The 24,762-nt window shown below is 36.3% G+C and overlaps 1 protein-coding gene across 2 annotated transcripts in view; it reads left to right on the top strand.

The window, feature by feature from the left end:
• Positions 1-24,762, top strand: part of CBLB (Cbl proto-oncogene B) — a 215,070-nt gene that overhangs the window by 87,172 nt on the left and 103,136 nt on the right. For both annotated transcript variants that reach the window (XR_003432332.1, XM_027104030.1), the window contains exons 4-5: positions 7,057-7,203; positions 23,450-23,606. Coding sequence is in view for 1 of the 2 variants with exons in the window: in XM_027104030.1 (XP_026959831.1) it covers positions 7,057-7,203; positions 23,450-23,606 (304 nt within the window). In the remaining variant the exon portion in view is untranslated. The remainder of the gene's footprint in view (positions 1-7,056; positions 7,204-23,449; positions 23,607-24,762) is intronic.

Genomic DNA, 24,762 nt, shown 5'->3' with positions numbered 1-24,762 from the left:
TTCACTTTGTTATAAAGCAGAAACTAACACACCATTGTAAAGCAATTATACTCCAATAAAGATGTAAAAAAAAAAATTGTTGAAATCATCAAAGGGATAATCCTACTCTGCATTGCTGCAAAGTTTAAATAGCTAAAATTTAAAAAGATTATTTGGGAAGTTTTATTGAATGTACTGAGATAAGACTTATTGTAGTCCTTTTCTTCATCCAAACTGCTGTCATAATCGTAGGAAATTTCAAAATCCACTTGAAGGACCCCATTCACCCTTGGGAGTTTTTTAATTCCTCACCTAATTCATCTTCACTGTACTGTTCCTACCCATTGCAGGGCCATATTCTGGTCAGAACTGCATCCATCACCCCCAAAATTGTAGACTCCTCTGTCTCTCTCACTGATTTGTTCTGTCTCTGTAGACTCCTCTGTCTCTCTCTCCTTTGTTCTGCTTCTATCTCAGTTTTATTCCCACTATGTTGTTCTATACCTTTGGCAATCCCTAAGCCCCTTAAATTCATTAAGAGTAGGATTGTGTCATCTTCACCTTTGTATCATCAGTGCCTACCTAGACATAGTCTAGTAGACACTCAGTCAAGGTATGCAGAATAAATGAATGGATTAATCAAATATTCGCCCATTGTTTGCTGTGAAATTCTAAGAGGCCACCATGACAATTGATGATAATAAGGTGAGAATGATGGCCTTAAGATGGCCATCAGTTTAAGTAACAATAGTATTATATGGGGAGACGAAGAAAGACTACTAGGATATTTATACTTTTAAACAGAGGTGGCAGGTAGAGTTAATAATAACTCTTATTTATTGAGAGTTTTAAAAATTAGTTGTGTTAGGCTCTTACCTTCATATCTTATTTACTCCTCACATCAACTTAGTGAGACAGGCATTTCTATTTAAAACTTTTAGAGATGAGGAAACTGATTCAGTGAGAGAGGTTTAGTAACTTGTTCAAGACTACCAGCAGAGTAAGGGTATGAACCCAATATGTACTATCAGATTTCAGGACCAATCTCTTTAATACACAACAGTTGAAGAATTAGGCAGAATATCTTTTGAATATCTTCTGGGAACTTGTCAAAGCATATTACATTTGAATGTGATAGGAATATTTCATGTTTTAGTTGTGTTTAGGTAAGTCATTTGTAAATTGTCCATTCAAAACTGTTTATTTTAGAAAGCAAATTTATTTACCCTGAGTGCATCGTTCTTATTTTGTAAGATGGCCTGCTGCTCTTAATAGACCGTTGTGGGCAACACGTTTGAGAGTATACTGCAGAGATCAAAGGATGCCCAGGGTTCATCTTTCCCAGACACAATTTTGCACTTGGTCTCCCTAGCCTTGTTAGTGGTGGATGATTTGTCCTTTAAGAAAGGAAAAAGACCTTCCTTGGTTACCTATTTTAGTGCAGCTTTTGGACTGACATAGTTTGCTAAATTCTTTTAAAGTGAGCAGTTCAATGGAGTAACATGGAGCAGCTTAAAAAATTGTCCTGCTGCCTGTGTCTCAGGTTAGAATGTTTCTGTTCACACTTTACTTCTCTTATGACTTGGGGTAGACTCTGAATCTTCATTGGGATTTGGACTTTTAAGATCTGCTTCTTATTCCTTGTAAATTGGTGCAGACACTATGGAAAATAGTTTGGAGGTTCCTTAAAAAACTAAAAATAGAGTGGCCATATGATCCAGCAATCCCACTCCTGGGCATATATCTGGAGAAAACCATAATTCGAAAAGATACATGTACCCCAGTGTTCATTGCAACACTGTTTACAATAGCCAAGACATGGAAGCAACCTAAATGTCCATCAACAGATGAAGGGATAAAGAAGATGTGGTACATATACACAATGGAATATTACTCAGCCATAGAAAAGAATGAAACAATGCCATTTGCTATTTGCAGTAGAAATTATCATACTAAGTGAAGTAAGTCAGAGAAAGACAAATACCGTATGATATCACGTATATGTGGAATCTAAAATATGGCACAGGGCTTCCCTGGTGGCGCAGTGGTTGAGAGTCCGCCTGCTGATGCAGGGGACACGGGTTCGTATCCCGGTCCGGGAAGATCCCACATGCCGCGGAGCGGCTAGGCCCGTGAGCCATGGCCGCTGAGCCTGCGCGTCTGGAGCCTGTGCTCCGCAACGGGAGAGGCCACAGCAGTGAGAGGCCCGCGTTCTGCAAAAAAAAAAAAAAAAAGTAAATATGGCACAAATGAACTTATTTACGAAACAGAAACAGACTGACAGACATAGAAAACAAACTTACGGTTACCAAAGGGGAAAGGGGGTTGGGGAGGGATAAACTAGAGTTTGGGATTAATATATACAAGCTACTATATATAAAATAGATGAACAACAAGGTCCTACTGTATATATAGCACAGGGAACTAGATTCAATATCCTGTCATAAACCATAATGGAAAAGAGTATGAAAAAGAATGTGTATATATATATATGTATAACTGAATCACTTTGCTGTACACCAGAAACTAACACAATATTGTAAATCAGCTATACTTCAGTTGAAAAAAAAATCTGCCTCGTATTCCCCTTAGATATATGGAAAACTTTAAAGCACTTAGATAAGAGAATGGAGAAGATCCAGTTTTATTTGAGACTCCCAGGAGTCGTCTTAATAATAGTCTCTATTCCCAAGAGGGGGAAATGAAAGGCAAGGCTTGCATCAGCCTAGTATCCTCACTTTCTTAGGAATCAAAATGTTCCCAGGTCAAAAACAGTGTGAAGTAACGCCCTAAACCCATCTTGGAAGGCACTGCATCAGAAATAGAGTGAATGGTAATTGCTCTTTAACTGGACGTGAGTCTCATTTTCAGTGCCACTGTTTATATTCTTCGTGTCCTGCCTTTCTCTTTATGTTGAATTTGTTCCACCTTGTAAAGATTAAGAAGCACATGTTCTAGCTTTTAAATGTAAAAATTGAATTATTAATAGTTTTTGGATAAAAATGGGCTCCCATTTCTTCTACCAGAAGCAGTGCATTCTCAGAAACTTTGGAACTCACTGATGTGAAGTGTCATTTAAAGTTTTTCACTAATTCAGCACTTAAAGCTTTTTATTTCCTCCTTGATATATGACACAGCTGTTTCTTGAAGTGAGAAAAGTCAAGGACTCCCTACGATCTAATTAGATTATTCTCTTTGTGTGTCTCCTACATTTAGTGAAGGCTACCAATCAAGTCTTGATGTATTTTTTATTCATTTTTCAAATTCCTCATCTCAAGATGGCTATCGTTGGTGCATTGCCCCCACTATATTGTATGATAATAATGTAGTCATGTCTTTTTCTCCCCTACTATGTGATAAATTTATTAAGGGTAGGATTGTGTCATCCTACGTCAAATCTTGTGTACCTTCAGTTTCCTGATGATGCTGGCTATAGCCACTTAAGCTACTAAGACTTTTTCATAAAGAGTGATGCTCCATCATTCCGACCTCACATTCTGTGCAGTAATGTAACTTGAATTTTGGAGAAATTGATTCATACTGTTTTAAAGAAGGACAGTTTTAGGTGATCAAATTCAGGATAAAAGAGGCACCTTGCTTCTTAGGTGATATTCTTGACATTGCTGATGCATTCATTACACTTTTTTTTTTTTTAAATGCAGATAGTTTTCCTTCTCATCTTCTCCCTCTCCTTTGTCTTTGCTCCTCTCTGCCTCCCCCTTCTCAAGGCTCCTCTCTATATTAACATCTTTACTGGTTTACCCGGTATTGACATCTAGAAGTTACTTTTTGCTTACCTGGTGTATCAGAATACTTTTACTCCAAAATTATTTCTTATAAACAAAATCTCACACAAAACAAATTTTTAAAATGGCTTAGCTTTTGATGGTTAATGGGAGATAATGTGGTAGTAATTAGTCAAAATAAAGTATCCCTTTATTGAAAGTATTGGAAAATTTCTTGTAAATTAAAGTTATGTTTAAGGTTATTGAGTCTTTGTAGATAAATTTTATTTCCTTAGTTGTTCTGGGGTAGGGCATTTAGTAATAGACACATATCTTAACATAGGATGCTTCAAATCCTTTATTAAGCAGTCATCATTTTTGGTCTTATGAGCGGCAATCAGGTGGGCTTAGGGAAAATTGGCAAAGTATGGAAAAATATCAAGATAGGAAAAAAATTCATCTACAAAGAAGACGTGGAGTTGTTGCCTTTCTTCCCTCTATGTCTAGATGATTAGAGATGACTGTATCCTTGGATTTTATTTTCAAAATTGGAGGTTATTTATTTTTAAAATGGGTATCTAAGAGTGCAGAGTGGGGTGGGGAACTAAAGCTTGATGTAAAGCAAAATATAGTAAACAAAAAACTCCTACACAGTCATATAAAAAACAAACCTATTTGCTATGACAGTAAATTTAAATGACATCAGATAATAGAATTAGCTATAAGTTCTTTTCATTTCTTGTTGTGGATTGCAACCTCCGTAAATCGATATTTCAGGTAAAGTGTTTCCAAAATAATCATTTACATATGTATGGTGTGTGTTTTTAAAAATTAGATATAAAATAAATATAAATATGCGTTCTGGTATATGTGAAAAATAAAGTAACACAAAACTGTTGCATTCACATGTTTTTAACAACTTGAATTTGTGTTTCTTTAAAGACTAAAGGCAAAATAAATCTTTTCATTGCCTTAGTTTATGCAAAAAGTTGAATAAAAATATGGTGATCTGTTTGTAGGAACAAGAAAATTGGACTATACACACAGTTTATAATTTAACAGTGATTAGTTATATAGTGATTATTAGAGCTTCTAGACTGTAAATTATAAAGATAAAATGTTACTATTTCTGTTTGAAAGTTTAGTGCCTACATAGCCAATGGATCAAAAATCCAAGATGGGTAATCACTGGTACTGTGCTTCAGGCTTTAGATCTAACAAATAAAAATGAAAAACATTTGGATATGATTAAAGAACAGAGAAACAAGGGGATGGAGAGCAACCAATTCAGAAAATAAGGAACAGTTGGTTTTCCCTAATTACAGCCATCTTGTTTTCTTTTTTCTTCTGTATGTATCAATTGGAAGTTTGGTAGAAAATTAACTTGTTTGCCTAATTATAGAAATAAATTCGTTGCAGATTTTCAAAAGTGACTTTATGTTTTTCCTTAAACTCAGATTTCAAAAGTCAGTTGCAGTTTGTATTGGCTGCAATTCTTTCCTTGGATATAGTTCATCAGTTTACTTTTCATTTCCTAAGACTGGATTTCTTAAATCTACCATCACCTAAATGAGGATGTGTTGACATAAATGAGAAGATCAAGGATTCAGCTAATTAAAGAAGTTTTACCTTGGAGTTAAGCTGAGTTGTGCGGAAGTGTGGCTGAATCTAAGAAGATGATGAAACATTTTGCATAACCTAACCATAATGATTTTGCAGATTGTTTGTTGTTGCCAATCAAGCACTAAAATAAGGCCTAAGTTCTGACCCTTCTTTCCCATAAATCTTCTCATGGATAATAAAGGTTGTGGAAATTGGGACTTTTTGGTTTTCCAGTAGAGATGAATTTTTTGAGATGTCAATTACTTTATACTTTATTGTTTTCTGTTCATTCCTATTTTTCCCACTTTTTATCACAAGTACCTTATTTATTGCGTATTCATATAATATAGGAAGTTACATGTTTCCTTTCAGTGACTTTACGGAGAGGTGCATGTTTTATGATCTTTTTGGTACCTAACATGTTTTTTTGCTTGTTATTTGAGAGTCATTAAACCCAGATACATGAGTAAAAAAAAAAAGGCAAATAAACACAACTTTCAGTGTCAAAGTCCTGCTGAAACATTGTATGGTGTTATATGCATTGCAGACTTGATGGCTTTCTTTAGTTTTCCTCTGTATTTACTTTGAGTGCTAATTCAAGTGCCTCCTCCCCAGCCCCAGCCCTGACCCCTCAACACACACACAAAGCAGTTAAGGCTTCAAAATGGAACCATAGTAGGTATGTGCCTGCTGTGTTGTGGTGATTCTGAATAAGCAGGAATATAAAGAGACAAGGTCACCTCAAAACTGAAAAGTTCTGTAGTATTTTATCTTTCAGTTGCTTCCTTACTATCTAGCACTAAGAGTTTTGGGCTGATTAACATAATTAATGTTGTAAACTTATGAAAAGCTAAGAAGGAATGTAGATGATACTATTAAAGTATTAGTCATGGTTTGAAGCCTGTTCTAAATCATGTCAGAATTCCCAGAACTTAACATGGAAATTAGAATAGAGACAACACCTACATTTCCTTCCCTTCCAAACCATTGTTTTTATACTGCCATAACTTTTTCTTTCTAAAACCGAGATTTGATCATTTCCTTAATCTTTTTAGTCCATTTTGGCTTCCCATTCCTTATTGCAATAGCTTTTTATGGACTACATTAGAATTACCCAGGGAGCTTCTAAAATATGCACATATCTGAGACTTATCAGAAACTCTGATTTTTAGATAGAAGTGACAAGTGTATTTGACAAAAACTTTGTTCATTGGTTCAGATGCCTCTTTTTGTCATGTCCCAACCAAACTTTCTCATCTTGTGTCAAGCCGTTTCCTCCACTCTCTTTCTGCTCTCCTCTAGCCATGCTAAATCTAGATATTATCCAAATAGTTCTATTCCTAACCTCTCCTCCTTCCCCTCCTCTCCACTCTAAGTCTTTCATCTGTTGAGCAACTGCTTATCTTGCTAGATTCGCCTTAAATGACACATCTTTCCTTATTCCCCGTGTAGAAATAAGCACTTTTTTTTTGTTTAACATTTATATTTGATTATGAGTTTTTTAGGTGTCCGTCTCCCCCATTAAACCTCATGTAATTCATCTTGTTCACGTTTATATTAAATGAGTACATGGACGACTAATAGAATCCCTGTTAGGAATTTAAATGTACAGTTTTTATGAACATTGTTTTTAAGGGCTTTATTGAGTTGACCTAGGTTGATAATTTCATTTTTCATAATATATTCCCATTAAATCTTACATGCCTATATATTTACTTTTTCCTTCATTTTTCCCTGTTTGTATCTACAGACGAAATCTTACAAAACTCTCCCTTATCTTCAGTCACATGTTGGCAGAAATCAAAGCTATCTTTCCCAATGGGCAATTCCAGGGAGATAACTTTCGTATCACGAAAGCAGATGCTGCTGAATTCTGGAGAAAGTTTTTTGGAGACAAGTAAGTACAAATTTGGATCCATGTTTGAAGAATGACTTAGACCTGCCTCCAGTTCCATATGGTGTAGATTTTACCTGAGTATTTTGAGAATATACTGCAGTGTTTTTGATAAGTGTTTTGATTGCTGTTTTTTCTATTTAGCCACCAAAAGTATACCTCAGTAACTGAATGATTTTGTTGTTACCAAGTAAATATTATATGACATTTATTTATTTGGTGAGCATTCATTGAGTTAAATAGTTAGCTCTAAGAAGCAGATGTGTGTAAGACAGAGTATACATGAGAAGCTCATAACTTTTTATAACTTAGTGTACACATAAAACACATATAGAAAATAAAAGGCAGAAAGGGAAAGACACTTTAAAAATTGGCCTAAATAAATTGTTCTGACAGTCCAGAGGGGGGACACTTTCTTGAGGACTGCAGGCATCAGAGACTGCTTTCTATACTAGGAGGTAGAGTATAAGCTTGACGAAGATCTGAAATTGAAGTGGGAAAAGGCCTCAGCACTGGCATTCAGGTTTTCTCTGTGTCATTGCACAGAAAGTATGCACGTGTAAACAAGATACAGAAAGGAGGATAATGTTATCACAGAGTTGCATTATCTCACAAAAATAGCTGAAGATGTTTTCCTTATGTATTTCCTATCCAGACACAAACCCAGGTGAGCTTGGCAAATAATAGGAACTAAATATCTGAAGTCTGCATAACTTAAATAAAACGTGCAAAACTTTTATCAGGAATCTCTTAGTAAGATGCTTAAGAACTGAGCATCAGGCGGCAGATGGTTTCTTCAGTTTCTTTTAAGGGTCCCCTTTGATGAGAGAGCACCCTCAGAATGTCCTTGAATGTAGGCAGAACTGTAGCTAAGAATTAAGGAGGAGTGATTGCTTACACACAGATTATTGTTTTCATCCTGTAGTTAAATTCTATATACATTAGCTGATGAAATACGATGTAAAATGTTGGCACACACTTTCAGTGATCTGGAGTCCTGTGACACTGGTGAATTAACTGTAACGTTGGGTTTCCTGTTTTTTTTTTTTTTTTTCTCTATGATGTGCTGTGTTTATCTATAGCTACCACATGACTAGGACATACACAGAGCAATGCACATTTGATTAGATGCATATATATATATTTTTTTGCGGTATGCGGCCTCTCACTGTTGTGGCCTCTCCCGTTGCGGAGCACAGGCTCCGGACGCGCAGGCTCAGCAGCCATGGCTCATGGGCCCAGCCGCTCCGCGGCATGTAGGATCTTCCCCGGACTGGGGCACGAACCCGTGTCCCCTGCATCGGCAGGCGGACTCTCAACCACTGCGCCACCAGGGAAGCCCAGATGCATAATTTTTTTACTTCAAAAATGTTAAAGCCTTTTTCCCACTTCTTAAATAAAATGTATTCTTAATTATTTTTAGACACTACAGGAGGAAATACTGTTATTGCTTTTAACACAAGACATTCTGTGTTCCAGAAATCCAGCTCTTTGTAATGCTCCTATATCTATTCACAAATGAGGACTTAAAAAAAGAAAAGGTTCATCCTCATCTGAATTAGACTAACAGCCAGGAGTGTACGGATTAAATATTTGTGAATAGTAGAAAGCAGAAAGGGACCGCAGAGTTCCGGGAGTAACAGCTGAGGATGTCTTGAAGCTACAGCTCATATATTAACACTCTGAGCCTAATGCAAAGAGTTGGTAACCTTCAAAATAAACTATCTTAAAATTTTAAGAAAATCTATCAGACAAGTTGCTTGCGGTATTTCTTTTTGAAAACTGAAAATTCTGGTGAGTTAAAAATTGCTTGCTTGTCAAAAGGTCAGTAAAAAATGGACCTTTTGACGAAAGATTGCTCACATGTTTTTCAAGAGAGGAGTTTGTTTTGCCGGCACCTCAAACCACAGAGAATTATGCATTTGAGACATCGTTACTTCCCTTTATTTATAACCATAGACATTAAGGGGCTGAAATTTCTGTCCAACTGCTACGTGAGTGAAATCACTACTAAATCAAATGGGGGATTCTTGAAATTCTGATTAAACACTCTCCCTACCACCTAAACCCTTGTACCCTTGTCTTCTGTCTTTGCTTACTTGAGACGGCTTCTTAATTGGTCTTTAAGATTTTTATTTTGGGGATGAGAGCCAAAGGTAAAGCTCCCTCTGGAACTCAGACATATTTCTGTAGTCATCAAAATTAATGCTTCTTTTATTAGATCACTGGAGAAACCATCTTTATATTCTCTGTGGGTTTTCACCTTATAGTTCCACAGCATTTTATTGAATGAATGGATGAATGAATGATGTAGCCTTTTAAAAGGTTGAATTCTTTTCTCTTCCTTATACTCATACTAGTTTGCATTTTTGCTAACTGAGTTCTCATACAGAAGTATTCCTGTTATTTATCTACATATTGAGGGCATATGAGAATGCTTTCATGTGACCTAACCGGTGACTTTAAACTTGAATGCATTATTGTTTCCAAAAACAGAACCATTGAGCGCTTAGTTCTAAAAACAGCCAAACAGATTATGATTTTTATAAAGCAGGTTTTAACATAAGGAGTAGTATTGTGATATTTTTCCCAAAAAGAACTGTCAGTAAGAAAAAAATATTAGTATTGAGTTAAAATTGGGAAATAGTTATCGTTCAAAGGACTTTATAAAACTCCTAAAGGCAATCTTAGGATTCAGACCTAAAGAACAGGCAGCAGACAAAAATCTTTAGGTGTCATGTGACTAATGCTTCCTTTCTGTGCTTCTCAACCTTTTTGAAGTCATGGCAGGGCCAGCCTCTGCTCAAGGCCCAAGCCCAGCTGCGAAGGAGGTTCTGTCTGTCTGGAGCCTTAGGGGATCAATAACATATCATGTGCCAGGGTAGACTGGTTGGGAAGTTCTGTAGTTGTTAGATTTGGGGAAGTCCTGTAGTTGGTAGATTTTTATGAGACGTTATTGAATGTGTTCATAGTTGAGTTCTGCTTTTGCTTTCTTAGTCTGTTGACCAGGAGATAGTAGAAATATGTGGAAAAGAGGAGTGGCATTTTTGAGTGAATGTGTCTAAGTAAATTCTGCCAAATGAGACCAATACCAAACTCTGGGTTAGAGGGTGAAGTCCAGAAACTTCAAGCATGAGGCTCAAAGAATGTATTATTAACTGTTCAAAAAAGACCCATTCATGTGATTAGACTCGGTGACAGTCATTTTTCTAGTAAGCAAGTCAGGTAGCAGTTTCTAGGCTCCTTGTACTAAGCATTTCTTGATGTTGAGGAGATTAGACATGTGTTTCCCACCAAATTATAATTCAACAAGAACCATTCTAACTCCTGAATCTTTGTATGTCCCTTCTCCCCATCCTTACTTTACTTCCAGTTCTATTCATCAGTTTCATGTTCGAGTTCAGATTCTTCCCTGGACTACTGCAACAGCTTCCTGTCTGGTCTCCCTACCTTCAATAACAGCCTATCCCATCGATTTTCTTGATGAGGCCAGTGAGCTCCACAAAGCAGAACTCTTCACTCTATTTACTTTTTCTGCCTGAGACGCTGCGCATTCTATGCATCATTACCGAATCTGGGTTAAAGTCTATAACCCCATTAATATGACAAGCTTCAGGAACTTTTTTTCTAGCTTCATCTCTATTCAATTCATCCTCAAAGAAACAACCTCCTCATACTCTGTACTTATTTCCTAGTATGCTTTTTATTTCCACACCTCATTGTCTTTGTTTCCCTAAACTGCACCCTCCTCTTGGGAAACCAGTTACCCACACCCTACCCAGTGTCACACCCTACCCAGTGTTGCCACTTTGGAGGCATTCCTCAGTAACCCTAACCTAAGGTGGTCATGCCTGCTCTATTCTTCCAAGTACCTGAGCTCACGTCTCGCACACGAGACTGCCGTGAACTGCTGACATGCTTGCATTTCCCAGTAGACTAGAAAGCTTCCTTGATTTTTATTTCTCAGAGCCTGGTGTGTTTCTTGGAATATGTGAGCTCTAACAAGTGTTAACAGACTGGATGAATAATTGGATGGATGGGTGAGTGGATGGATGATGTCTATCGTCTGCTCAAAATTTTCAATACCTTATTATCTACAAATTGATTTTTTTTTTTGTCATCAGTTCCTACAGTTCTCCCCGGCATGCCCCTCTTCCCTCCTCTTTCTTTTCTACAGTCCCAGAATCTTGGCACCCTTCCTTTAAGTCTAGTTCAGAAGTCTTCTTTTCTGGGTTCTAATATATACCCTCCCACATGTTCAACTTGACCCCATGTTTTGTGTTTATGTTGTATTTTAAATATATTTATATTATCAAATGTATTTATTACGTGGGTCTTTCCTGCTCAAAAATAAAGCTCCTGTTGACTTTTTATCCAAAAATTAGTAAAAACAGGTACATTTATTAGAGTTATTATATGTCAAACTCTGTCAAATGCTTTCACATAGATTAGCTCCATTTTCAGTACGAAGTTTGAACATTATTCTTTAAATGGCTATCAGATGAGTCCTTTGGGTACTGTATACATAACAGACACTCAGTAATTATTGGTTGAGTTCACGATGTATTTTTCTACCATTTTAGTCCTCTTTTCTTTTACTTATGTCCTGTTCTTCAGGCAAGTGGGATTATTTGGCTCTTTCCTGACACCTTAGCAGCTACAGGTTTCTATGTCTTTGCCCACATTGTTCCTTCCACTTGAAGATTTTTATCTCTGGTATAAAAGTTCTCACTAGGGCTTCCCTGGTGGCGCAGTGGTTGAGAGTCCGCCTGCCGATGCAGGGGACATGGGTTCGTGCCCTGGTCTGGGAAGATCCCACATGCCGCGGAGCGGCTGGGCCCATGAGCCATGGCTGCTGAGCCTGCGCGTCCAGAGCCTGTGCTCCGCAACGGGAGAGGCCACAGCAGTGAGAGGCCTGCATACCGCAAAAAAAAAAAAAAAGTTCTCACTAACCCCTCAAAGTTCATCTTGCTCTTGATTCTGGCCCTTATTATCATACTGGATCTTTTAGTTCTTAAACTCCCATAAGCTCTTGCTCATCCTCTATATTTATTAGTTTTCATTGATTTTTAAAGTTATTTGTCTAGCTATCTTTCCATTAGACTATAAGCCCCATGAAATCAGGCTTATTTAATCAATCTTTGTGTTTCCCAAGGTGGATCAGCACAGTGTCTCATTTGGAGACTTTCAGGAACTGTTGCTCATTTAATTCAAATGAGTTGAGCAGCAGAGGCATGTGTGTGAGTGTGCGCACGTGGGACGTGTACAGCGTTTGCTTGCTTGCTTGTTCTGGGGCAGCATGCTTAGTGCAGGCTCGCAGGCGGGTCATCTGTGTTCAGGTTCTGACTGCAACATTTACTAGCTTTGTGACTTTGGGCAAGCTCCGTGCTTTCTTCATGCATCAGTTTCTTCATCTGTAAAATGTGTGGATGGTAATAACAAGAATACCTACTGTGTAGGGTTGTTGCAAAGGTTAAAAGAGCTAAAATCTACATTTCAGGCAGGTAAGACAGTGTCTGGCACTTTGTATGCACTCTGTGTTGTGGAATAATTAACCAGTTTAAACCTTTAATCTTGCTCAAAGCCCCATGAATATATTTATTATTAATTCTACAAATAATATCATTAATATTCAACTTTGCATGATAGAGGTTCCATGGTCCCTAGAAATCTAAAAGCAAAATCCAGAAAAAGTTAATAAAAGTTTTCTAAAATTGTGTATATCCCTGTGTAAAAGTGAGGTGGAATATAAGAAACTGTCCTGCTGACCATGGGGGGAAAAAGAGATGATCTGTTTAAAATTCAGTTCATTACATCTACCTTTGATTTCCTGGGGAAGTGGTAGGGACCTTTTTAGGTTTCCTGTGTTTTCACTTTTAATAAGAAACAAAGGACAATGGTTTCTTTACCTTTGCAGTGAGTAAGATACATTTTTTTTTTTAGCGTATTAGCTAGATCAGTTTTCCCTCTAATCAAAAGGCAACTTAGTCATATTTAATTAAAGGACGCACAATAGAAATGAAGAACATTTATAAGACAAATGTGCAGCAGGAGATCTAGAGAGAAAGAAAAAAAAGAACTGAAATAGAACTAAAAAAATTACCATTTAATATTTCTGTTATTTAGTCAACTCTTATTACTGCCTGTTTCGAAAAAGCAAAGTATCTTTATTTCATAAGGAAAATAAAATGACAGGGCTATTTTGTTCAACTCACTGCAACAAGATCCAAGACAGAAAAAGCAAATAAGATGTGAAATTATAATTTTCTACCTCTAAGCAGTATGTATTCAATTTGGGGAGGGCAGTATATACAAAGATGATAAATATTTAAAATCAGTTCTGTCCCATTACAGAAGCGCTTAAGGAATGTCACAAATAGTAAGTGAATTATTTACTAGGGCCATCAGAGGAACACGCAGGCTGCATGGAGGAATTGGTATTTTGTATGGGTTGCACATGTGTTAATAAGGAGTACACAGGGGAGAATACTGTGAGAGGGATGGAATTCTCATGGCGTCTGCTGTCTTTCCAAAGAAAGATGCAGAGTAACTTCAAGGTTCCATAAATGGCATTTTTTTTTTTTTTGTTCTTGTTCTCTTTTTCCTTCTTTTCTTCACGTTGAACTCCTCAGTAAGTGACATTTACTTCAGTGAAATCACCGTGAATTAGGTCCTGGTTCTCAGCCTTGAAACCTGATTTCATTAGAGCCATATGTTTAGAGACTGAGCATACTTTACTGAGCTCACAAACTGATCTATAATCCAGAATAGTGGTTTTATTAATTCACAATGATTAATGCTACTGTCAAGCAGATGGGAATGCTCTCGTCACTGTTAGCTAAATTATATGTGGAGCTATACCATATCCAGAACATTCCTTAGTGAACATGGAATCTAAATATGGGGTGGTGGTTTATGACCCACTATAGGAATTCCCCTGCCTCAAGGACCAAAGTACTTACAATTGTTATTCTCTCTCTTGGGCTATGCTTTGAAAGCTCTGTCCATTTTTGGCCATTTGGACTTTCTTTTTCCATATGCAAAGTTGTACTTTTAAAACTCTGTTCTTTGGAGCCCTGAGAACAATGGGAGCCCATGATGGGTTTTAAGTAGGGAAGTGGTCACACTTGGATCATAGGTGGGCTACTCTTGCTGAAGTATGGATAATGAACTTGCGCAGTGGTTTCTAAACCCATTCAATCATATTCCTTATTACTAACTACTTTTTGAGCATACATCATCTATCTATGTATATCATCTACATACTCATGTATAAAATACATATTACTATACAAATAATGTGTATTCTCATATATAATATAAAGGACACATTATAATACAAATTTTTAAAATTGAATTAAAAATGCAAGTAGCATTTCAGTCCTTTCTTCTCGTCCTAAATAGGGTCATCTTGTATACCCCCGGGGTCTATGACTGCCCTGCCCCCACCCCCCCCATTCCACTTCCCACTTTAGAAACTGATAAATTAGGAGAGAAATAGGAGAGAGATAGGAGGCTGTTGTAGAAAACTAGGTGAAGATAATAATAAATTAAATAAATAAATAAATAGAAGTACATGAATTTGAGAATTATATGAAGATAAAATTAACTGTACTTGATTATTAAGGTATATGAGGTACAAAAAATGAGCCAAATGTGATGCCTCAATCTGGGATTTGAACAACTGGGTACCATTTACTGAGACAGGAAAAGTAGGAAGAAGAGATTTGGCAGTCAGACGAATTCAGTTTGGCATATGTTCAGTTTGGTGGGTCCAGACAAATCCATGTGGTGATATTTATTAGTAGATTAGATATACAACCTTGAGGAAAAGAATATAGAATTAAAGACAGAGATTGACAGTACATTTATGAGTTTGCAGATTGACAGCCTGTAGAATGTTTTCCTTGGCCTCAGACAGTATTTACATTAAAAAATTAGCTGGTAACTTTTAAAATTATTGATTTTTACACAAAAATATTGTATTGAATTTCATTGAGAAATTGGAAGTGATGGCAACACTAGATATGAACTCTGACGTGGCGACAGTTGGCTAGACCTGGGTGCCAGCTGCCCAGTTTAGATGTGTCCCGTCCAGTTGATTGCGGTCCTTACCTGGACCTCTTTACTCATATACATTATCTGCCTGGTCTCCAGATATCTGAGTTTGTAATCTCTAAAAGCTGTGTGAAGCCATTGGACTGATTGATGTAGACCATGGAGAATGTGCAGGGAGAACAAAGGGGACAGATCCTTAAAGAATTCTGATGAATGATGTATGCACAGAGGAAATTTAAGGAATGGAGGCATCACCAGGGAAGTAGGCATAAAACCTGGCGAGTGTGGTATTATAGTTGCTAAAGGAAGATAGGATTTAAAGAAAGAGGGAGGTGAATCAGAATATAGTATTGAAAGATCAATTAGATAAAGACTTAAAAGATTTCATCAGATGTGGTACAACAGGCTTTCATAACTTAGTTTATTTTCTTTTTAACATTCTGAAAGTCTCCTTTATAACCAGTCTTAATAGGCTCCACATGTTGCACTGAATAGATGTGTTGAGTTTTTGGTGTACCCTGCATAGGTGCGTTGGATTTTGCTGTACACTGAGTAGGTACATTAAGGTGTCTGGCCTTCCACCAAGACTTGTGGTGCATTATAACCAGCCATCTAGGTGGTAGTCTGAGAATATCTTTTCTTGTTTTGAAGTTTCTAAGCTCCCTAATGATAAGATAAAATTCTGACCTTTGTCCTCTAAAGTTTAACCTGTTTGTATCCAGATTTTGGCTACTTATTTTACTTCCCCATCTTGAGAAGTAATTGGTTTTTGTTTTGTTTTATTTTAGCTACTCTACCAAATGAGGAAAATACTTTCATGCTACTTCTTGAGACCATTAATGTTTTTTAAATAATTTGGAATGTTAAGCCAATCACTAAAACTTCCAGAAATTGTGTTTCTAAAATATCATTTAAAAAGTTCTCCTGTGCAGAGCCCTGTTTTTTTTAAAAAAGCAGACTTCACATTTCTCCATCTCTTAGTTCTAGTCAGCTGGTCAGTTTGATTTAATTAATTAAAACAGTTTTTAAGCCACTTATATTCCCATTCTCAGAAGTTCTTATATTGTATTCAGAGAAATAATTATTTTCTTATTAAGTATTTAATTACGTGCCCCTGGAATCAAAGCACGTTTGTTCCTTTCTCTGTGGGATGTTTCTACCTTGGTAGGTGAAGAGAGGCACTTCCTCCTTCTGAAGCAAAGACTATGCTTGTTTACAACCCTGTAATGTAAAGATAGTATTTCTCTGCATATCCAAGGACAAGCATACTTGCCATTATAAAATATTTGGGCTCCCTAAGCCCTACATTCCTCTACAGTTACAAAAGTCACTGTGTGTGTAGGTGTCACCTGACGCTCTTTGCATCATCCTGTGGGAATTAGAGCTCAGGGAACAAGTTCCAAGAAAATGGTGTTACTCTGACCACTGCTTCCTGTGAGTAACGAAGTCCTTTGGCTTTGATGCCCTGACCCACAAATACTCTGTCTTCTGCCAGCATCCATGCAACTGTGATAGGCTAACTTGTTAGCTTGCAAATAGGGTAGAATCTCAGATTTTCACAGTTCTTTAGAAACATGTTCTGCTGGTGGAGAAATTGTGACTTAAAAGCAAAGTAAATAAAGCTTCATAAAATTAATATTTAGGATTTATTTTTCATTAATAGACTGCTAATGCTTCATCTTCCTGTTTTCCTTATTCTGAATGTTGATTATCAGTAGGAAATGACAATAATTGTTTTTCTTTGTAGCTTTGTTTTTGCCTTGTTTATCTGCAGTCATCAGTAGTTTCTCTTAATAAAAAGGAATTTTGGGGGATCTACTTATGCAAAATAGTATGTACGTAGTTTCTCCTGTGAGGCTTTAGTTCTTGGAAATTGTATATTTTTTTGCCTTAATTTAACTTACATATCTAGCAGACTTCACCCATTGCTTGTTAATGTAATTGACCTATGTAGAGAGATTTCTGGGGAATTTTCTTTTATTACAGACATTTTAATTTGTAGGACAGGCTGGGCTCTTAATGCTAAAAGGAGGATGTGTGGCAGAACTTTCTAATTTTAGGGTGTATAACTTACTAATTTTGTTTAATCTGAGTATCCTAACTTCTAGTATCATGAAATCATACATAATTAAAATCATACAATTATACTCTGAAAAAAATCTGGCTTTTTTCACTATTATGTTTATGAAATTCATCCATGTTCTTGCATATAACAATAGTTTGTTCATTCTCCTTGCCCCATTGTATGGCTATACCACAATTTACATATTCATTCCATTGGTGACGGACATTGGATTCTTCCTCCTTTGGATTTTTATCAGTGGTGTTGCTATGAACACTTTTTGTACATTTAAAAAAAACATATGTATACATTTCTGTTGTATGTATATCTAGGAGTGGTATTGCTGGCTCCTAGTTTATGCATAGTTTTAGCTTTAGTAGCTTTTAGTAAACCACCAAAGAGTTTTCCAAAGTGGTTTGCCAATTTAATCACCTATGAGGAGTGCCTGAAGGTTCCTGTTTTCCATATCCTTCCCAACATTTTATGTATCATTTGTCATTTTAAAACTTGTTAATAAGCCCCTCTGGTGGGGATGAGTGGAATCTCATTTTGTTCTTAAGTTACACTTCCATGATGACAAATGAAGTTGAGTGTATATTTGTGTGTTTATTGAATATTTTGATTTTTTGTGTGAGTGTGAAAATTATTTGCCCAATTTTTGAGTAGTAATTATTAATATTTAGAAGTTTTTATATATTATAGATGTGAATTTCTTGTTGATTATATTTATGTGAATGGTTTCTCCTAATATGTGGCTTTCTTTTTCACTTTGTTAATAACATTGTTTCATGACCACAGGTTTTTAATTTATTTTTTCCTTTATCCTTTGAACATTTGGGGTCCTGTTTTAATTATTTGCAGGTATTTTCTTCTGTTTCTTCCAAAAAAGTTTATTGCTTTATCTTTCATATTTAGGTCTAAGGTTCATCTAAAATTGATTTTCATATGGTATTAGTTCAGGGTCAAGATTCATTTTCTTCCATATGTATATTCATTTGACCCAGCAGCATTTATTGAAAACATCATCCATTCCCTACTGCTGTTTATATATAGTTGTTACATAACCAGTGTCCAGATATGATTGCATTTGTTTCCAAAATTTGGTTTATTCTATTGTCTATTTGCCTCTCCTTGTGCCAATACCACACTGTCTTAACTGATGTGAAGAGTATAACTTTGTCAGTGTTTTTCTTATTGAAGTTCGGCTTGATTATTCTTGGCTCTTGGCATTTCCCTATGAAGTTCAGAATCAGCCTATCAATTCCTACTATGAAAATGTCTCCTGGAATATTTGATTGGGGTTGTAATAAATCTAAGAATCAATTTGGAGAAAATTGACACCTTTACCATATTGAGTCTGCCAGTCCATTAAAGCGTTATATCACTTTATGTCTTCTACATCTCTGATCAAGTATGTCTGTGTGTTTATGTTGTGTTTTTGCTTGTGTTTTGTTAGCTTTATTCCCATTTATTTGATATTTTCAGATGCTATTGTAAATTTTTAAGTTTTATTTTCTAATTATGTATTGCTTATATATAGAAATACAACTGATTTTTGCATATTTTATCTTTAGCAGCCATGTTGAATTCTCTTTTCTTCTCATAGTTTAATCTGTAAATCTTTTTGTATTTCCTAGATAGAAAACCATTTCATAGGCAAATAGTATTCTAATTTTTGTTTTTAATTGGTTATTTCTGTGATTGCAAAATATACTTGAAACAGTTTTAGTATGTCTTTTACTCCTTTAAGCCACTAGAGCATATTAGAAATATTCTGAAAGCAATTGCTTGTAATCCTACCAAGATCTAGATATCATCAATTAAAATTTGTGTTGATCTCTCCAGACATTCCAGATAGTTTTCAGCATTGGATCATAAAGGACATACAATTTTTCTTTTTTTTTTAGCCACGCTACGCAGCTTGTGAGATATAGTTCCCCAACCAGGGATTGAACCAGGGTCCCCGGGGCCCTTGGCAGTGAAGGCACGGAGTCCTAACCACTGGACAGCCAGGGAGTTCCCGAGGACATACAATTTTAAAAATGCCATTTAATGCCATGGACACTTTTCCATGACAAATATTTCTTCCGTATACAATTGTTAATTGCTGTAAAATATTCTAATCTATAGATATGTCATTATTACTATCAAACATATTTGTTTTAATTTTTTGCTATTATGAACAACACTGTTGAAGAGACATAGATGAGTCTTTGCATTGCTGTGTTTTTGTTTTTTTTTTTTTTGACATAATTTCCTTGTTGAAATCCCTAGAAGTAGGCAGGCTCTTTCTGGGTTAAAATGTATAGGTTTTTGAAACTTGCTGCCAAATTGCCTTCTAGAAATGTGTAAATTTTCATTCACACCAGAAGTACACAAAAGTTCCTGTTTCCAAACATCCTAGCCTTTGTTGAGATTCACACCTTTATTATATGGATTCTTTTTGCATATGAGTTAAAAATAAAACCTATATAGCCTTTTATGAGAACTTGTGGTTTCATGGAAACGTTTTGCCCTTTTTTTGAGTATCAATTGCCTTACATTTTTGTCTTCAATTCCTTATTCTTTTGTGTTAAAACTGCAGGGTTTTAAAATTTAGCAAGTTGTTATCTCTCCTGACATTGTGTGAATACACTATCGCTTTTTTTTTAAGTCATCAAACCATTTCTGTTTAGTAGGAGAGTGGTAGTACACTCAAATTTCTAGGTTCTTCCTCTGTGAAACACTCCCTTGCCTTCCCTAGACAGAGTTTAATTACACAAATTTTAGTTGCAAAGATGAATAAGATAGTCCCTGTTTGCAAGGATCTCCATCCCCTTGGGTTCCCATAGCACATGAATCTTTTCCTGTGATAACCTGAGCACATGACACAACATAAGTTATTTACAAATCTTTCCACTTATTAGACTGTGGCTTTATTTAGATTTTTGTTCTGAAACTAGTACAATGCCTGGCACACATACGGCCTTTCTTGGGTGAATCACTCAACCTCGTTAAGCCTCAGTTTCCCCATCTCTATCTTGAGGATAAATATATTATCTGCCTCACACTGTTATTATGACAAACTCAGTACTTAATTTGGTGATTGGCAGATGTAAGTCATCAATAAATGGCAGCTCTCATTTTTTTTTCCTATTGGAAGTCTAAAGATCCTGAACTCACATTATTGTTATAGGTGCCAGGCTACCCATTGGTCTTTTATTCAATTCTTTGTGGATTGATGGCTCCTTGAGCTTTTCACTGGATTTTAAAGTTAATTCAACGTGTAATTAAAGTGATTTATAATTGTAAGTGGCAAAAGGACAAGTTAAAATACTTCTGGATTGGTGGGAGCTTGAAGCTTAGTTGGACCTTTTATGTTCTATTCCTTTTCTTTCTCTGCCTCTTTCCTTTTCCTAGATCTCTGCCAGCACACTGAAGTTCCTACATATTTGTAAAACAATTTGCCATTAACGTTTTCTCTCACTAGGTTCATATCTAGGGGAAGAGCTTATAGAAACCACTACTGTGTGGTATTGCTACAGTTAGTTAAAGGTGTGAACAGTCATCCTCTGCCTTCCCTCCTCCACCCACAAACCTCAGGAAAGTATGTGGTAGCAACTTGAAATCCTCTTTAAAAGTTAGATCCTTAGTGCAACAGTTGTAGAACTTTTTTTTTTTTTCCAGAAATAATTGTACTGTATTTCTCTTCTTCACTCATGAACCTGCCCGCCCCACCGTTGCTCCCACCTTCTTCCCATGGTGGGTATTTGGCTCAGCTGATCAAGGGAAGGGTATCTGTTGTACAAAGTTTTATATATAGTAAGTTAACCAAATAATGCCCTTTCTTTTTAATCCCAGTTACTACCCTTAATTAAGGTTCTGTTTGGACGTTAGGTTTATCACAAGGGAACTGGGGGAAAGTCTCATTTGCACAAGGACTGTGCAAATGTAGCTTGCCCCTTTGTAAACTGTCGTTCCAAAGTGTTAAATTAGACTACAACTTTAGAAGTTTGTTCATTTTTTAATAATTTGCTCAGGGAAATCACTGGTTATTCAGAAGACTTATGATCTGCATGCACCTTAAATATTAGGATGAGGATAATTTTTATGGTAATGGATATCGAAAGGTGTCTGTTTAGCCAGTCTGTTTACTTTTTCTAATATATGCACAAGACAAAATTCTCTAAACATTTCTATACAAAAGAGAAAACACCCTTCTTAAATCAGTAGTTCTTTGTTTACTGGGTTTTTTTTTTTACTTTGAGTTTTATGGTTCATGTCTCTTTTGTGTATTGAATATTTGAAATTTTAATTTGGAAAAGCAAACTGCTTCTTAGGCACTACTTCCAAGGTAACTATAATGAAGCTGGACATAATTGCGTATCTACACTTTGCCATAAATCAATAGCCTTCTAATGTTATCAAAAGTTTTCATTGTTACTTTAAAACAGCAGCATCTTGTTAACCTTAATCAGAGCCTGATGTGTGTTTCTTCTAAATGGCTTCTGATGTGGTGTCTCTCTTCGGTTCTCTGTGGTTTCCTGTTTTTTTCATACATAGAGAAAAGCCTTTTGATGTATTCAGCCTCATAATCTTTTTCTTTTAATAGCATATCAAACACAAACTTTCTTATATATACAGCGTAGCATTGTAAGCCTGTTTCACCATTCGTTTATTCATCTTGCCACAGATCACTCTTTCTCTGGAATTCCTCCAGCACTTCCTTAGATACCCTTTCTGTATTCTTTAGCATTACAGTTCTCATTTCTACCCTGAAAGAGTGTGTTCTTCAAGGGCAGAGATAGTATCTCGTATATCCATAATTGTATTTCTCCACAGAGTCCTGCCTTAGCAATGAATAGATCACATAGACTGGTGACGCTCAGTGAGTTGCCCCCAGCCCAGCCACATCAGCATCACCTGGGAACTTGTTAGGACTGTAAGTTCCAAGGCCCCACCCCAGTCATGCTGAATCAGGACATCTTGGGTTAAGGATCAGAAATTTCTGTGCTAACAAGCCCTTCAGTGATTCTGATGCATGCTCAAGTTTGACAGCCACTGCAGCAGATAATTATTGAATGAATCTGAAAGTTTTACATTTATGGTGCTGCTTCACTGGGAGGATTAGTATCAGATGGGGCCAATTTTGTCCATTCAGCCTGAGTTTTATTTCTCAAGAGATACAAGTAAAGAAAAACCTAAGATTTAAATATTTGCAACCTTAGAAGAGGGTGTATATAGCTTTTATGCTGTCCTACTATGAAAACTGCAGCTTAAAGTGTTTAAAATATGAAATGATTGCTTTCTTCCACCTGTTCAGGAATAGGCATTTAACATTCCAAAAGGAGGAAAAGTAAGGAACGAATAATGGATGTTACTCATTTTCATGGTGGGGAAGAGGTGGGTGAATGTTGGAAACTGGTCAGGTAGAGGATGGGTTGGAAGACTTTCCCCTGGGTACCATTCTATGCTCTTCTAAATTTTTGAACCCTGTAAGTGCATTATGTAGTAAAATGCTGATATGGGGTATTTAATAAGATTAAATTAATGAATAAGTTGAATAAAGAAGTTTCCATATGATAGCCAGTGGGGTTGGTTAAAAGTTATTAAAATTTCCCTTTGCATTAATATGAAAGGTTAGATAAAATGGCTTTCCATCTCTGTAGAACATTATTGGGGTGGTGGCAGAAATGTCTTAATGACTTTCCACCTGAACTTTCTTATGCAGTGAACAAAGAATTCTTACTGTTATATGAATCCATCATCTTGTTATTATTTTAAGAAAATAAATGGAGGGGAAGAATTTAACCTGATTCAAAGTTACATAACCTTGCATACACAAATGAAGAGGTCAGACCTACAGGACATTGATCTAATACCTTCTTCTGAAGTACTTTTAGAAGTATCTTGATAGGCAAGGAGAGAAAAATTGATTTACATTTTTGTCACATTCTTAGCAAATGGAAAATAATCTGGTTAGCAAAATCCATTACATATGTTCTGAATTATGAACAGTATTCTCAACTGTTTGTCTTTTAGTACAAATGCAATTATATTAATGGTATGATTGAATTGTGCTGTTTCAATGGAAGGTATGTCTTAAATGACAGTTGATTCAATTTTTTTTTTTTTCCTTCTCTTGCACAGAACTATTGTACCATGGAAAGTATTCAGACAGTGCCTTCATGAGGTCCATCAAATTAGCTCTGGTCTGGAAGCAATGGCTCTAAAATCAACAATTGATTTAACTTGTAATGATTACATTTCAGTTTTTGAATTTGATATTTTTACCAGGCTGTTTCAGGTAAGCTTTGTATTTGCTTAATCCTGCCCTCTCTTCCACTTCCCTCCCTTCTGTGTGTGTGTATGTGTCTCTTTTTCACACACACATGCATACATACAAATATATGGGAAATGGTCTCATTTTTGGTAGTCTACTATTTTAAAGCAAGTTTTTCTGGTCATTGCTGTAAGTTTAGAGTTAGAGTTTGGAGGATCTGGTGTTCCGAGCCTGGAGATTGCTTATTAGCTTTGAGAAGAATGATGTAAAGGAGCTTTAAAGTCCCTATTTAGTTTCTCACTTTACTTTGTTGTTCATTTTAGCCCAGTAACTGATAGAATGCAGGTTTTTTTTTTGTTGTTTTTTTTTTTGCGGTACGCGGGCCCCTCACTGTTGTGGCCTCTCCAGTTGCGGAGCACAGGCTCCGGACGCGCAGGCTCAGCGGCCATGGCTCACGGGCCCAGCCGCTCCGCGGCATGTGGGATCTTCCCAGACTGGGGCACGAACCCGTGTCCCCTGAATCGGCAGGCGGACTCTCAACCACTGTGCCACCAGGGAAGCCCAGAATGCAGGTTTTATAGGTGGGCATTTGCTGAGGTTGTATCCCAACTTCTTCTCCCCTTTGCCTCCCACATTCATTAGGTGAGAAGGGAAAATAGTGAACCTGGAAATAAATAGCAAACTCATCCTTCTCTGTATAGGAGATTACTGTGATGTGTACAGTTTTTACAGCTTGCTTTGCTCTTTGATCTGTATATCACAAACATTTTTCCGTGTCAGTAAGTATTTTCATCAATATAATTTTCAATTTTCAGTTGCTATAGAATATTCCATCAAAATAGTCTGTCATTAATTTAGCAAATCTCTCATTTGGGAAATTTAGATTTGTTTTCCTGGTTTTTTTCCCCCTAATATAAATGACTTTGAGATTAACCTTCTTGTCCTGTTTATTGTTTTTGGTTTTTAATCATTCTTTTATAATTGTCTTCACATAGCTATTCAGAAGCAGGTGTCACATAATAAAAGCTGGGTGCCATTATTTTGTATTTTTGTATGTGTTGATAGAATTACCCTAAACATGAAGACTTGAAATATGCTTTGAATTTGCCTCTGCCACTAAATTGCATATCATCTATGAGATTCATTTCAAATAGTCACAAAGTGAGAACCCCACCTAAAA

The sequence above is a fragment of the Aethalodelphis obliquidens genome, unplaced genomic scaffold, assembly GCF_003676395.1.
Source record: "Aethalodelphis obliquidens isolate GAN/ISIS:26980383/991018 unplaced genomic scaffold, ASM367639v1 scaffold1, whole genome shotgun sequence".
Classification (NCBI taxonomy): domain Eukaryota; kingdom Metazoa; phylum Chordata; class Mammalia; order Artiodactyla; family Delphinidae; genus Aethalodelphis; species Aethalodelphis obliquidens.
Note: the sequence above shows the minus strand (reverse complement) of the source record. Positions and strands in the feature narration are given on the sequence as shown.